Genomic DNA, 16794 nt, shown 5'->3' on the forward strand with positions numbered 1-16794 from the left:
TGCCTACAGCCTCTATCTGGAGGCCCCCCGACTGGAGCTGGTAAGGAAACTACCCTGGTGGCCCAACCAACTGTGTCCAGACAACCCCCTGCATCCCAACTTACGTCTCCAACCGGTGATCACCTCCAGGAAGTCTCCCTGCCTGAACCTGCAGTGTTTGTTCCAACCGCAGATCTCCCATTGAAAACAGGGCAACCAAGACAAAAACAGCACCCTGCACCCGGCCACCCCTGTGCCGATGTGGGTGCAACTCGTGTGCTAACTTGGATCCCCTTTGCCCTGAGCTTAACCCTAGGAGCTTTGCTCCCTTAACCCAGTGGCCTGCCCGAGAGCAGCCACCAACCGATGATCCCCTAGGCTAAAATTAGGCCTCAGCACTCTACAAACAGCTGCCCTAGTGCCACTGAGGGTGCTTTTGAGTGCATCCTTTACCCTGGAGGAACCCTTGTTCTAACTCCAGAAACTCCACCCTAAAGACCGATTGCTTACCTGCAAACTGATAATCTCCTTTTTCTCCATAGGATTGCATTGACTGATTTCCTCTGAAAAAGTTCCAAGTGTTGAGTTGTGTTTGTGTGGTAATCTAATTAACTGTCTTTTAATGAAAAACTGTTTACTTACCTTTATCTTGGAAATGTCCCAGTGTGATATCTATGCATATCACACTAAGTAGAAAATGTGATCTAAAAGGTACTCAAGAGTAATATGAAAAGTAACCACAAAGTAATTAAAATTACCCATTGTATTAAAATATTTTACAAACCTGTAATAAAAGTCAATTTCATTCAGCTTGCTTGTTTTGATCAACCGGTCTTTAAAAGTACAATTCTACTTACCTGTACCAAGTCCTGCTTAGTTCTAAACATAAAATACAACAAACAAAATATATTTGACACAAATGGTCAGAGTTCAGTCTTTGAGCGAGTGACAATTTCTTGTCTGAGTGTGCACAATAAATGCTTAACACTACCCTCTGAAAAAGCCTTACTGATCACCCACGCCATCACAAAAAGAGAGAAAGGTATTAGCTAATTTGACCTCTGTAAACCTTTAGGGAACCACTGGACTCTGCACACGATACCTTACTTTGGTATAGTATATACAGAGCCAGCTTCATACAGTTCCCAAATTAGCACTTCATGTAGAATCATACCCTGACAAATGCACATCTCCGGAGGCAAGGGCATCTGTCTTGTACTCTTGTATGTCAAGTCAAGTCAAAACCACTTTATTCGATTAGTTAAAATCATAAAAGTATGCTATACAATAATACAAACAGTTAAAAGCATGTTAAGAGAATTAAAATTATACAATTACATTCAAAATACATTTCCATAAAAAGCCCAAATTAGTAAACCTATTACGATTATTCTTCAAGGGCATTTTTCCCAGGTACGAGAGCTCATCTAAAGGAAATTAGCTTACAGCATTAAATATCCAGTCTAGACATCCTTATTCTAACAGATGCTGCCAAAAAGCTGGCCACACAGTACATATTTTCAGGCGTTTCCATCATTTGGAGAAATAATAGGGCAGGTTTATATTGTTTAAAGTTCATCTTTTTCAGTAATGCTGTAATAAACCGTTTCCGAGGCATAGAAAACAAACTGCAGAAAAGCAAAAAATGTACAGTATCTTGGGGAGAAAGATCATCATATTTACAAGGGGGAATGTCCTCCGGCCTACCCCAGCCTTTCACATCCCATAATACCATAAACATTTGATTGAATCGAAATTGTCAATAACCATCTGTGAAAGAAATTTGTCACGACCGACAAATAGGGAGCCAACATTAACGACGTGGTAACCAGTACGTGGGCCCTTACTGAAGGTTTACCTAGCTCAACCACTTCTCGCTCGGCTTCACAAAGCCTGATAAAGTTAATCTTGACCCACACTAAATCAGCTTTACACAGAGAATCTGGTCTGGAAAAAATCTCTGGGCGCCCAAGCTTCTCAGCCAGGCTCTTGATATAGGACAACCACTGGATTTCCCTCACATGATCTAAGTTAAGATAATCAATTATAATTTTACATTTAGGGAAAGTTTCGGATTCAGCCAAATCTTGATCCAAAGCAGGATAGGTGCTAATTTAATTATATCTATGATGTATCCCAGACCCAGCTCAAGATGAATAGAATAAGTGGCTGTAGACGATGGAAGGCCAAGAAGAGACCGCAAAAACTTGTTTTCCTCAATTTGAATGCGGTCAGAATTAATGGTCCCCCAGATTGCTGCCCCATACCTTGCAATTGAGACGGTCTTGGCTTTATAGATTGCCAGGATTGCCTCGGTTGGTTTCCCCCATAGTCTTTTGGCAAACCCCAATACTGCAGCGGAAGAGCTTCTCACGGCATTCGATTTTGTAGTAAGCTGTGGGGTCCAACTACTCCTGTCATCGAATAATACTCCCAATAGGTAAATACCTTTACTCTGCTGATAACCTCGGTGCCACAATGGAAAGTTTTAACATTGTTTTTTAAACTTCCCATAGACATTATGTGGGATTTCCCACTATTAATCACCAAATCAAGACTATTCATAAAATTACCGAAGGAGTCAAGCAGCCTCTGCAGTCCGATTGGGGTCCTTGCCAATAAAACCGCATGGTCGGCATAAAGGAGCACCGGGATTGGTGTTCCGCCCATGCGCGGAGTATCCTGCGTAGCTGCTGTCAGGTCAGTCTCTAACGAGTTCACGTACAACGTGAACAACATTGGGGCTAGGATGCAGCCTTGGCGCACCCCCCTACTGGACTTAAAACTTGCTGTACATTTCCCCTCATTTGTCATCCTAATTGAGGCGTTTAAATCCTTATGCAACTCTGCCAAAAAGTACACCAGCGAACAATCAAGGCCCATCTTAAGCAGCATGGTCCACAGCCTTGATCTATTAACTAGATCAAAAGCTGTGGACAGGTCCATAAAACCCAAGAAAATAGAGCCCCTTTTCGCCCTCGTGTATTTGGCTATAATACGGTTAAGATTGAGACATTGGTCCTCCGTGCTCCTCCCAGCTCTAAAACCATATTGAACATGTGTCAAAATGTTATTCTCCGAGGCCCAAGATGTTATTCTGGCCAAGACAACCTTCCCCAAGATTTTTAATAGAGGAGTCTAGCAATGAAATAGGCCTATAAAATCTCGGGTCTCCCCTCTGACCTTTCTTGAACACAGGGATTATGATCGATCTGGACCAAGATTTGGGGAACCCTACAGTTGCTGAGGCATTAAAGACTTTAGTCAGGATATCAGCCCAGTACACCGGGTTAGCCTTGTACATGTTGGAGGGAACCCCATCCGGACCTGGAGCCTTATGCCCCGCCGTACTCTCAATTGCTTTAACCACTTCGGCTGTCTCAAACCTTACTGGAGCCACAGTGGAATCAGGAACAGGGACCACCAAGGTTTCCAGCTCCAAATGGCTACCATATATTTTTTCAAAATGACTAAGCCAGTCTTCTTCAGAGATATTTAATTCTAAGACTGAGTTTTGATCTCTAGAAAACAGGGGGGTGTTGATAATTGACCAAAACTTGGCACTGTCTTTTAGGGTAGCTTTGTCCATGAGCTCGGCCCAGGCTTCATGTTTTAACACCCTTTTTCGCTCCTGAGTTGCCTTCGAGTACTCCCATCTAAGCTGAGATACCAAAGCTTTGTTCCTCGGGCAAACATTAAGGGCCTTTTTTAAAATATTATGGGCTTTACTGCATTTTTGGTCGAACCAGCCCTTTGCCGGTCTATTTCTTGCTACTTGACAATTAAGCGTAAGTTCCTGTGACACTTTAGAACAGATGGCCTCATACGATGTTATTACGTCCTCCCCCCTGGAGAGAGGATTTATACAGGTATTTAATTCCTGTGCAGCTTTAGATGTTATAGTGAGGAAAAAGTCACCGGGCACGATCTTACCCCATTTGATCCTTCTCCCCTGGTCTTTAGCTTTAACCGACAGAACAGCCTGGGGCGGGACAGAAATGTTTAATAGAGAAAACCAGTTAAGTAGCTCAATCACCACGGGGTTATGGTCACTTAAAGGCATCGGTATAGCATTATAAAAGATTACATACTTTAAAAGACCTAGTGATAAGAAGATGTAATCAATGATCGTTTGGCAGTCCCTACCAGTATAAGTAGCAACCCGAGTATCAAAAAACTCAGCTTCAAACAGGTCGTTACTGGACAATAGGTTTTCAAGAGCCTCCCCCTTCTGGCTATGTTCAAAATGCTGGGGGGATATACTATCCGGACCGTCTGGATCAGTTAGGTCACATTTTAAACATAAATGTACATTAAAATCACCCAACAAAATTAGATGACAAAAAGTGGTTTGCTTTTCTTTATAAGAAGTTAAAAAATCGTTTAGCCATACTAAATGCTCATCTGCAGAGACCCCTTGCTGTGAATTATAACAGTTCACTAGGATTAGTTTGGTGTTATTAACCAAGGTTACCTCCACAATGAGAAAATTATGTGAGACACAATCAACCTTTACAATTTTACCCCTAACATTCACCGAGACCAACAGCACAAGACCACCTCTACTTCTTCCGGCCGTCGAACTCAAAGCAGGGACAAAAAATGAGGTAAAGCCATCCACCCAGAAATCGCAGTCCTTATCCCAGGTCTCCTGTAGGGCGACAGTGTCGTGTTGTTTAATAAAATTAAGCCAGTTGGGGTCTCCTATCTTAGAGCGCAGATCGGCGATGTTCCAACTTAACAGCCTGACTTTGTCCCCCGATTCAAGGTTCCCTTTTACGGGGATAACGCTACCACTCATAGGTGAAGATACAGGAGCCATGGGGGTCAGATCAACAGTTGCCTCACCACCCGGTCCCTCACAAGCCTCCCGTCAATCACACAAATCTAGCCCAGAGAGAGCATCGAATCTATTTTGAGTTACAATGTTCGGTCCAAGATTTATTTATGCCCCACCTATTATTCATATTAGTGCCCCAACCTGGAACTGGGGTTTTAGGATAAGTAAAATGTTGTTCACCATAAAAGAATTTTAGGGTGAGTGGGACAACAGTACCGCTTCTTTGTTGAGGCGGGAGTAAATTTGCAAGGACATTAGGCAGAACTGCCGGATGTGAAAAGGTCACCGCCACACAGTTGCCTTTAAACTTTTTGGGTCGGTTCCCTATCCACGGGACCCTTTTCGCTGTCTTAATCTCTCTCGCCAGTTACTGTTTCCCTCCTGGAGCTAACTTCATGTTACCTGTTAACCAGAGTAAAGCCTTACTCAACAAGGATGCGGGTGGCTCTACCAGGCCGCGATCTAGGAGTGGAACATTAGCCAACGCCAGTACCACAGGTGAGGCTTCAAATATAAATTGAAGAGGGTCTGTTTCCTAACCTTGAGCAGGGGGAATATTACCTGTTAATAATTGGTGGGGCACATTGCCAGTAAATGACTAAGCCACAACCAGAACTGGATTTAAAGAAAGATTTCTTATCTATCTGGCCCAGTGACCAAATTACTCACAAACAACTCACTGTGAACCAAAGACAGCCAATTATCTAGGTTGTGAGAAGGTGAAATAAATGTAGCAATGCAGAGCTCTGGGAACTCACTACAATTCACAAATCAGAGCTATAATGGTCTCCAGGTACAGTCAGAGGTGGTGAATTCAGCGGACTGGTTAATGTGAGGATGCTTTTCAGAAGTGTGAATGTGCTAAAATAACACTCGTCTTGGGCCCGTGGCCATGTTAGTAGTGTTAATTGTGCCTATAATCTACCAAGGATATCCAGCCTGATGACCAGGATTCATTCCAGCATGTCAATCGATGAACGATCCAATAGTGGATTATATCCAGTTAAGATAATAAGCAGGGATTATTCAGCAATACTATGGATGTGCTTGTTCTATTGACTCTGAAGTATAAATTCACTTCAAGATGACTAGAATATGAAATGACAGCAATGTCAGGATACATTTAATTTGGAACTATTTATCTGAACTTTTGTTTGAAACTCTATGATCGCAAGGATACCCTTCAAATATTAATCCTATCAAATGCGTAGCTTTAAAAATAATTTCGGGGGTGTGGCTTGGACGCCGAGACAGGATGGTGGCCACCTCGTGAGCTCCGTCCGGACACAGAGCTTTTCTTCGCTTAAAGCGCCTCTGGACAAAGGATTTCGGGTCTCCAGGTACAGATTGGAGTGCATGAAGCGGCGGGGAGTGTTTGTGCCGCTTCGTTTTGCACTCACCATTGTTTGGCGCCCGGGAAATGCGGCTGTGTTTTTCGCCCTTCATATTTACTCGCGACCAGCTGCCATTTTGATTTACTGTGCTCGCGCGATTTTTTTTTCCCCAGTCAACTGAATCCTAATCTTGTTCTGGAATGCTTTTCACTGCTGCCTACAAACAATTACTATTTGTTATATTATCTCCTCATGTGATCATGTAGTTATGGTGGTGGCTCCTCTTCACTACCACAACCTTATTTATTACTTGATTCAATGTAAATGTATAGGCATTTATATAGCGCACTACTTACCCGGAGGGTCCCAAGGCGCTTCGACCGCTGCGAAACCCTTCCTGGCTTCCCTGAGAGATGGTCCCTTAATGGGTATCTCCAGGGTGAGACCAGGCATCCCCGGCGGTCTGGTGGGGCCGTTAGTGAAGACGAGGCAAGCTAATGCCCAGAGTTGCCGAGTGTGATCGCTGATCAGAGTGGGCACCGAGGCGAGAGAATTATCGAGTCCGCTGACCCTGGTCCAGAAACCTGCCGCGCCGGGAATCGAACCCTGGTCCCGGGCCGTCCTCTGCTCTCGGGTCTGCCGCCTCTAACCAGTGAGCCACACTACTTCACTGAGGATTCTTCATATCACAAAGTACTTTAACCTCCCTATTCTGCGCGGACTGCGCTTTCTTCTGCTCTTTAATCTGGTTGGTGAATTTCTATACACTTTTTACCAGCGTCTGTTCACTTTCTGTGGGGTTGTATCCTCTCCACACTGAGGTCATTGTTACTACACTCTTCTCCTTTGATGTATGGGCAAGATTCGCCCTGATCCCTACTATGCATCGCTCACTTCAATAATTCAAAATGGCAAGTGATCTTCACGCCACTTCTAAACCATTGTCTTCGGGGGCCAAACCCAAACGACACAAGAATGACCCACCTTCTCCCATTCCCTCCTTACAAAACACTGTTCTCGACTATTCTTGAGGAAGTACGCGGTCTTCAACCTTTTATGTCCGCTACCAATGAAAAGCTACAACAAATTGAAGGCTGGTGGATAGTAATGGAGGGGAAGGTGTTGGAACTTGAGCAACGTGTTGGAGACCTTCATGATATCTCTACAGAAATTCCTCTGCTAGAACAAGAGAACTTACAATCCACACCGAAGACCTCGAAAATCGAAATCGTAGGAACAATCTTCGCCTTTATGGTCTTCCGGAAAATATTGGAGGGACCTGATATTGTTATCCTTCCTGAAGAAGTTCCCCCCAGATCTCTTAGACCTTCAACCCTCATGTCTTCTCAATATACAGCGTGCGCATCGTTTGGGTCGTCTTCGACCTAATTCAAATAAGCCACATGGTATCATAATGCTTTTCCTGGAATTTACTGAACTTATGCATGTTCTGAAGGCTGTTAAAATTAAGACAGCTCAATTGGTCAGGTCAATATCTTCATTTCGCAAGATGTCTCCAATGCAACGAATGCCCATCGTAAAGAATTTCTGGCTCTTCGCCCGCAGATGAGACATTTGAACATTCAATATGGCATTCTCCATCCAAGCCTTTGCAAAATCACTCATGAAAGAAGATCATGTTCTTTCGACAACCCTAACAAACGGAAACTCTTATTAAACAGTATTTTTCTCGTATTATGGAAACTAATGCTTAACTTTGTCTCAGTTTCATCGGTTTATGGGTTGATGGTACTCTTATAATTATATCTCAACCTTCTTTGCTACTACTCGTTATTCTTTCCTATTTTCCTTGAGCTCTTTTACCTTTTATTCTTCTATGTTCTATACTAGTTAAACTATTCTTATTTCTTCATTTCTATCCTTCATTACTCATTTCCTACTATTTGTTATTTCTTTACTTTAAGAGGCCTTTCATTGTCTATTCACTCGTATCGTTGTCCTTGCGATCGACGTTACCTTGCCCTTCTCATATTTGTCGCTTATTTATTTCCAGGTCTAGATTCTTTTCCTTGACTGGTTTACTTTCTTTATTTTCCTTTATATTTCTCTGTATCCTCTTACGTTCTACCTCTGTTTTCCTGTTTCTCAGTTACTTTACTTAACAGTGTTTATTTATTATTATTTTTCTGTTTATAGGAGTATTTGTCTCTACTTTTATGGTTTTCTCTTTTTTCTAAAAATTGATTGGTGGGATTGCTCCTTTTACTTTAATTTTGCCGCTCGTTGTTCCTGTCTCCATGTTACCTCATCCTTCAACATGTTTAACGTTGTCTTGTGGAATGTACGTGGTCTAGGTCATCCTGTCAAACGCCAAAAGGTATTGTCTCACTTATCTAAACTTAATGCTTATGTTGCCTTTTTACAGGAGACTCGTAATATCGTCTGAATGTGACCCCAATGGGTGATGAGCTTTGGTTGATGCGGTTATACATAAGAAAGCAAAATACTTTATTCAGCATTCATGGATCGGTCAAACCGGACCCCCAATTTTGGCATGGTATTAAATTTAAATCATCCTCCATTTCTAACCCCAATATAATTGTTGGTGGTGATTTTAATAATTGGTTAGACCCTTTTTTCTGATAGAAAATCTAAATGCAAATTTAAACCTGATAAGACTTACAAATCATTTCAATTTGCCATGGCCTCTCGCCCTTTGTATGATGTGTGGAAAACATGTAATCCAGATATTAACAAATTAACTTTTTTTTCATCTGTCCACCACACTATGTCCCGTAATGATTATATTCTTGCCTCTAAATCATTACTACCTTGTATTCATTCATTCATCTGAAATAAGGTTCATTTTTTATTTCTGATCACGAACCTATGTCTGCCTCTTTTGATTTATCCCTTAACATTTGCCAACAAGGCTGTTGGCGCTTTAACAATTTCCTCTTCTCAGACCAAACCTTCAGAAGCGACCTCCTTCATTATTGATTTTTTTCAAATGAACCATTCTTTGCATACGTCCGTTAATAACAATTGGGATGCTTTTAAAGCCTCATTTAGAACCTTTACAATTGCCTACTCTGCAAGGAAAAAGAAGCTACTCAATGCGGAGTATCGCGAGACTCTCCAAAAGATTAAGATCCTGGAACATAATTACTTTCCCCCTAAATCTTCTTCTACTTTACAAGAATGGATTAAGGCCAAATCTACTTTTAATAAAATTGCCACTGTTAATGCTTGCAACATTCTCCTTAAAATTAAATCTAAATTTCATGGAGGCCAAAATAAGACGAGGAAAATGCTTCCCAATTATTTAAAAATCAAATCAGAACGTGAAACTATTGGGCCTATCCATTCAGAAACAACTAACAAACTTTATTCCTCCGATTCATATATTATAGATACATTTCAATCCTATTATGAACTCTTATATACGGATGACATCTCCCTTCGAAACAGATTTTGAAACTTTTTTCCAAGGTATTCCTAAACCCTCCTCTCTTCCTGATACTTTTTTACCTCTTGAAGATGACATCTCTAGTCAAGAAATCACTGATGCTCATAAATCTTTAAAAAAAGGCCAAAGCTCCAGGACTGGATGGTTTCTCAGTTTAACTTCTCAGCCTTCTCCACAATCTTTGCCCCAAAATTATTTGACATTTTTAACTCATTCCTTTCCAATTCTAGCATGTGGTTCTTTTTTAGAAGCCCTTATTGTGGTGATTCCCAAACTGGACAGAGATTATGTCTTGTACTATTTCACTGATTAAGTATGATTGTAAAATGTATGAAGATTTTAGCTTCCTGATTAGAAAAGATTATCCATGCCTCATTAAAGCAGATCAAGCTGGCTTTGTAAAAGGCCAACTTGCCTCTGATAATGCTAGAATAATTTCCAACATGCTCGCTCTTGGAAAAAAGTACTCTTTCCTTTTAGCTGCCCTCTCACTTGATGCTAAAAAAGATTTTGGCCGCATAAGTTGGCAATGCATGTTTTATACTCTTAAATTGTTTGGTTTTGGTCAAAGATGCATTTCTTATATCAAACTACTATACACTGCCCTACGTGCATGTGTCTTTGTCAATGGTCTTTTTTCCTCATATTTTCCACTTACAAAGAGGCACTAGTCAGGGCTGCCCCCTTTCCCCATTACTTTTTCTCCTTTGCTTAGAACACTTTCGTGAACGTCTTAGACATAACCCAGACATTACTGGTTTTAAACTCAACTCCCATGAAATTAAACTTTCTGCATATGCAGATGGCATCCTTATTATTATGTCCAATCCCTGTAATTCCCTCCCTCACTTTGTACAATAGATTTATTTATTTTCACCTGTGTTTGGTTAAAAACTCAGTTTTTCCAAAACTAAGAATTTACCTTTAAATTCAACATGTTATTATATGTGTGATGCTACTAATTTTACTTGGTGCCCCCTAAAGTTTAAATACTTAGAAAGATGGTTCTCCTCAAATATTCCCGATTCTTTATCCCATAATTTTTCTGCTTTAAAACTTATGCTCACTAACTTACTGTCTTCCTGGCCCCCATTATTTTTATCCTGGTGGGGCAGGCTTTACACAATTAAAATGATGATTGTTCCCCAGATCCTTTTCACACTCTCAATGTTACCTTTTAAAATTCATAATTACTATTTTTCTCAGATCATTTCTATTTGTACAACATTTTTATGGAATAACAAACTTACTCTTATTGCTTTATCTAAACTAATTCGTCCAAAATCGGAGGGTGGTGTCAGTTGTCCTAATTTTACACTATATTACACTGCATTTTTGATTCTTCAATTTTATGCCATGTCTAAAGATTATCAAGATTCTTCTATGCCAGCATGGGTTGCTGTTGAACGCTCATTGTTAAATGACTTTTCTTTTCAGGATACTGAGTTTATGAACAATTGTAATTTTATTTCTAATTACCGAATCTTACAATACTCTCACCATCTACTGCACACCCTTTATTTCCAAGGATTTAATCCCTATCTACTGCACACCCTTTATTTCCAAGGATTTAATCCCCATCAATCTTTTCAGTCCTCTTCTTTATGGTTCAATAATTCTCAAATTTCGTCACAAGTCTTTCTACTACAAACATTGGAAGGAGAAGGGCATTTTTTATGTACACCAGTTGATTGCTAATAATTTGATTCTACCCTTTACCCAATCACAAGAGACATTTAACCTTCTTAACTATTGTATTAATCAATATAATATATTATCCCCTACTCTCAAAACTTTTTTACAAAACTATAACTCCAACCCTGCTCCTACTTCATTCAGTCCTGTAACACCCTTATTTCAAGTTCTCTTTGACCCCACTCCCAGTACCTCTTATTTAGAAAACTCTATTCTCACCTATCACCACTCGAAGTAAATCTCCTATTAACCTCCTTTAGGAACAAGATTTAGCTCAATCACTCTGTTCATCAATGGGACCAATTGGGGCAAAAGATTTTCAAAACATCTAAAGCTGCTAATATTACACAATCCCTGTATTTCATCTAGAAAAGAGTTATTACTCCCCTCTTTTTACACAAAATTGACCACTCTGTTTCTCCCTTTTGGTGGTCATGTCTCTCCACTGAAGGTTTGCTAATACACTTGTATGGTGCGAAATGTCTTGATTTTTTCTTGTGATTTTCCATTTGCTATTCACAATATCTTTTAGGTACCATATCTGCTGACTTCGACCATCTTCCATCCAAAACTATTTTACTTGACTTTTTTATTGCTATCGCCTTTAAAGTCATATTAACCTATTGGAAAGATAACTCTAAAATAATATTTTTGCTTTGGTGGAATTTGATATGTGATGAACACAGAATTGCCTCAGTTTCCCACTCTTCTATTTCTCTAGGGATTAAATCTGATTTATTATGGTTGCCTTTTACTACATGTCTATCTTCATCCCTCTTATAACACCCATTTAAAAAAAAAAATTCTCTGTTCTCTCCATTTTCTTCTGTTCGTTCCTTCTTTCCATATTTTACAACAAAATACACAAACAAAACATCTTTCCTTATAGAAAACATGTTTATTATGCTGATGTAACGTTCACACATCTCTTCTTACAGTATTGCTTTTTATTATCAGATTTGCCGATATTACTAAATATTATTCTTGTTCAAACAGAATTTACCATTCTTTGATGTCTTTATACTGCTTACATCTCCTACTAGTTATATAATATTTTAATTCTGTGTTTTATTCTCTCAATAGAAATGAATTTACAAACAAAATGTATTTTGTTTGCTTTTGTAAACTATCAGCTTCTATTGGTTACCCAATGATTATTTATATTTTATAAACTGTTCTTAATGTTTTACTCTTCGCTTGGTGAGTGATGCACACTTTTCTAAAAATCTACCTATTAAATTGATAAGCATGTTTTTTAAACAAAAAAGGATTCTCTTTCAAAATACACTGGTATGCAGCACACAGTTGAAGATACCCTTGTTCATAAATCAATGAAGAGCCCAAGCTGAAGAATAGCCTCAAATTACAGCTCGAGCACAGGACTTTAGCAGAGCACTTCACCATTTGATCTACTACTTTCAGAGCCACCACCCACATGTTTAGGCACTACTGCTGTCCCTAAGTACCAAGGTCACTGCTTTCTCAAAGATTGGAAATGTCCATTCACCGTGCGTTGTGGCAGTGTTCAACCCTTTAGTCCGTTTTTTTAGTTTATTGGAATTTAATATACCTGGCCACCATACCTCACAGCAGTACTCATCCTCATTGTGCCTTTTCCTTTTGTTCACAACCCTCCCCATCAGGTTCACATGCAGTGTGATAACTGTTGTGGCTCTTTGTCAGTCTTCCTTAATACAATTTAAGCTCTCCCACCATCTGTTGTAGGACTTACTGTGTGCCTCTCGCCAGTATATGCATTTTTGATCTACATGTACTTAGATTTCCTATTCATCTGTAATTTAGCTATTCCCATTTGACTTATACAATACCGCCATTGATGCTTTAAGATTAAGCACACTGGTAGTCTTCACCTCATAAGCAACTAAGAAAAAACTTATTGAAAAAATAAAATAAAATTCAGCCTTAACGAAATCACAGCATTCACAAGGATGTCCAGTGCTGAAAATATTATTTCTTACCTGACAACCATCACAAGATATCCGTAGCACCTCCTTAACACATTCCCGAGAGCTCTGATCTTTTAGAAACTCCATACAAACTTCACCTGTATCGAGGATGCTCACCTAAAAATTTAAATACCATTCAAAAGGATACATTTAAAATCTCAAGTTCACACAAAATTACACACACTAAATACTGAACAGAAAGACGCCTTTGCGCCAATTCTGTTAACAGCACTTTAGATAAGCACATATTTTGGGAATATGAATATATCTTGCAGTAGCTTTTGCGTGTTTATTGGCAACATATATTCATGCATGTCAATCAGACTTTATGGACACCGTGTCAACAGGAGTGCTGAACTCACTGTTTTGTTACAGATGCTTTTTACCTGGGCACATTCTTATGGGAATCATTACAGACAGCATTGACTTCGCACACAGTGGTTTCACTGTCAACACGCACCAAAGCCTTCCCTTCAGACATGAGCTTGCCAACGGAGATCCACTCCGATGCACAATTGTTGTCAGCACAACCTAATCTTTGGAGATTGGGCTGAGCAAATTAGTAAAAGCAAGTGAGTGGTGGCCTCCCCAGGCAGGTGTGAATGTTACACACCTCTGGCCAGGACAACCACAGTAGGATTGTGAACTACATGTAATGGAATCATATTTTAGCAAGAGTGCATCTCTAACAGCTTCATTAAAGGAATTAGTGGCTAGTTCAAGAAACATTTGAAAATGTTTGGAGATAATGCTTCAATCATCCAGTGTAGACCAGGATAAGGAACCCTCAGATTATTCTGAACAAAAAGCATTCCATCTAGTAACCTCCCTATATTGGGCCATCCCTCAGGAAAGAGTGAGTTTGAGCATCATCCTTGTTATACTATTAGTATTACAAATAGTAGCCATCCTCATGTCTGAAAGTTGGCTTTCTTTGTAGGGATGTTTTTTAAATAGTGTATTCTTCCATAATTCCATGCATGTGCTCAAGCTATCCACTCAGACTCCCTTCTTGTGCATTAACATTCATGTATCCTGACAAACACCTCCACTCAAACGCTCAAAACCCAGTCAAAAACTATTTCGCTCTCTTAATTCTCCTAATATTAGTCCATGCCACAGTCGAACTCCTTCGTCAGATTGTGTCCTTTTTTCCTTCATATGCCACACACTCCACAAGGCAGTCATACTGGTCCATGGGGCAAAAAGGGAGGACGAGCTTACGCTGCACACCTACTACTAAACCACTCGTGAAGCAATATCACTTGCTCAGTATTTGGGGACCAAGGGTGGAAGTCTCTCCACCTCTCCCCCAATGTCAGACATTTGCCGTTAAGACTACACAACAGTGATCGCTCCATTAAGAATGTTAATATAGCAATAGGTGCATAATGCCCCAATGACAAGGTTAATGGCACAATATGCATCCCTCATCTTGGTTTACATACACGTTTTGGTGCCAAGTCACAAAACAATATTATTATAAACCACAAGAGTGACCCATAGACCCAAAAGGACAAGGATGTGAAATAGTTAAATACAATAATTTCCAATTAGGTATTAATTAAAATCATACTTGTCAATACCACAATATATTGTACAGTGACCAACAGTCTAATATATGAAACATAATAAAAGATATTTAAATATTTTATTAACACATATAGTACATGTATTCATAATATCAGTAAAGTGGTCAGTGTTATGTGAAAACACAATGCTCACATTACACCTAGGGAGGAGGGTTTGCCACTTCAGATCAGTGCAACCACACTTAGCGAACAGACTCACATGTCAAAATACCTCATTCCATCACTGTCTTCCTCATTCAATCACTGGCAAATAATCCATCCGCAATCATTATTGCAACAGAGCATTGATGCATGTGCATACATTAGAATTAATAAAGCATTGCAGACTTTTTGGAATAACCATAACGGTCAGCAATAATACCTTTAAATAAAGCTTTCACAAAAAGCAATGTTTATAACATTGTGAATAGTGCATTTAAATCAAACTGGACTACCTCAAGGATGTTTTAAGTTCGACAGCTGACTAGATGCCCTTCATCAACTTCCAGGTACATGCTACCTTCCCTTAAGGGCATATACATTTGTGACTGAGGGAAAACGCTGCAAAGAAAACGTCGATCATAATGGATCCCCTTCCACTTCACATCGGCTCCAAACTGGGACACATGAAGTAAATCAAAGTTGTGAAGTTTGACATTTTGCCGAGTCTACTGCGGCCAAAGGACTTGCTCACACCTGCCTGTCCTTAGAGAGTAAAAGCATTCAGTAGAAACATGTGGCACTGACATAAGTTTGCATGTTAAAGTACCATTCACTCACAGAGATCAAAATCTTATTTTTGTTTTCAGTTTCTTATAAACTGAAATGAACAGGCTACCACTTTGGCATTCACTGCTCCTTTGGTATCTAATATAACGTACCCCTTCATTTCACACACAACTTGGATACTGTTACCAGTACCCTATACTTAACTGGAGATCTTTTTGTATCCCCAACTTGCGTAAAAAACACTTACTGTAAGTTTTGAAAATCACAGGCAGATTCATTTACATTCAGGCACACCTTTAGCGAACAAAAAACACTCCGCCTCGCTCCCTCTACCCACATGCTTCCGCAATGTCTTGTCATTGCATCTAGTCACTGAAATATCATTCCTGTGCTTGAAGGCGAGGAATTCCTGGACGTTCAAGTTTACAAGCAAGAACATACAGCTGGTGGGTTCACGGAGCAAAAGATGGCAACTTGGAGACAAGGTAAATTTGGGGGAGAAATGTCTGTCGGGATAGCCCACCCAAATTGAAATTCTAGGGCACAGTGGCAAAGGAGAATGGGGGTGGGGTTGGATGTAAGTTGTAATATGGGGAGAAATGCTGGAAGTGTACAACACTACTGTAAAGCCCCCCAACACTGCACAAGTGGAGATGGTGTCACGCTCACCGCCTCCTTCAACATTTAAATGATGGTTATTTTTAGACATATTTGCCGGGCAGACATACAAACAGGCAGTCTTAAAGTGAAATGGATCAAAGACGAAAAAAAGCAGATTTTGATTTTCAGAAAGAAGCAGGTGACAAGTGGCTTTACTTGTGTGTTACTTCACTGAAAAAAGCATATGAATATGCAAGCCTGGGGAGCAACGTTCTCTGGTGAGCAGTGTAAATGCTGAACTTGTTGCATCCAACAGAGGAAGCATGAACCTTGGGCATGGCCCATGGATAATCAGTGATTTGTATAGGAGAGGTGTGCATTTTAAGACTAGTCTAGCAAGTATGAGCCAGAGGCAGGAAACTTAAAATCAACCAGAGATCATTGCGATACCAAAAGGGATGATGGACGGAGCGCTTGAGCAAATCAAACACTCACCCCCAGTCAACTGATCTGGGTTTCAACCACCATTATTCTTTAGTTCACTCCACCACCCCAGTTCAGACATGGCCATATGCAAATCAGTCTGACCTTGTGCCTCATGGGAACAGTCCAGCGCGAACTGCCAAGCCAGGTCTTCCCTGGACCGGAA

The 16794-nt window shown here is 40.2% G+C and overlaps 1 protein-coding gene across 2 annotated transcripts in view; it reads right to left on the reverse strand.

Moving 5' to 3' along the window:
* PLK4 (polo like kinase 4) overlaps positions 1-16794 on the reverse strand; it is a 217631-nt gene that overhangs the window by 166100 nt on the left and 34737 nt on the right. For both annotated transcript variants that reach the window (XM_086962183.1, XM_086962182.1), the window contains exon 8: positions 13258-13362. In XM_086962183.1, the coding sequence (XP_086818309.1) occupies positions 13258-13362 (105 nt within the window). The remainder of the gene's footprint in view (positions 1-13257; positions 13363-16794) is intronic.

Source organism: Lissotriton vulgaris, chromosome 3_1, assembly GCF_964263255.1.
Source record: "Lissotriton vulgaris chromosome 3_1, aLisVul1.2, whole genome shotgun sequence".
In the NCBI taxonomy this organism is placed as follows: domain Eukaryota; kingdom Metazoa; phylum Chordata; class Amphibia; order Caudata; family Salamandridae; genus Lissotriton; species Lissotriton vulgaris.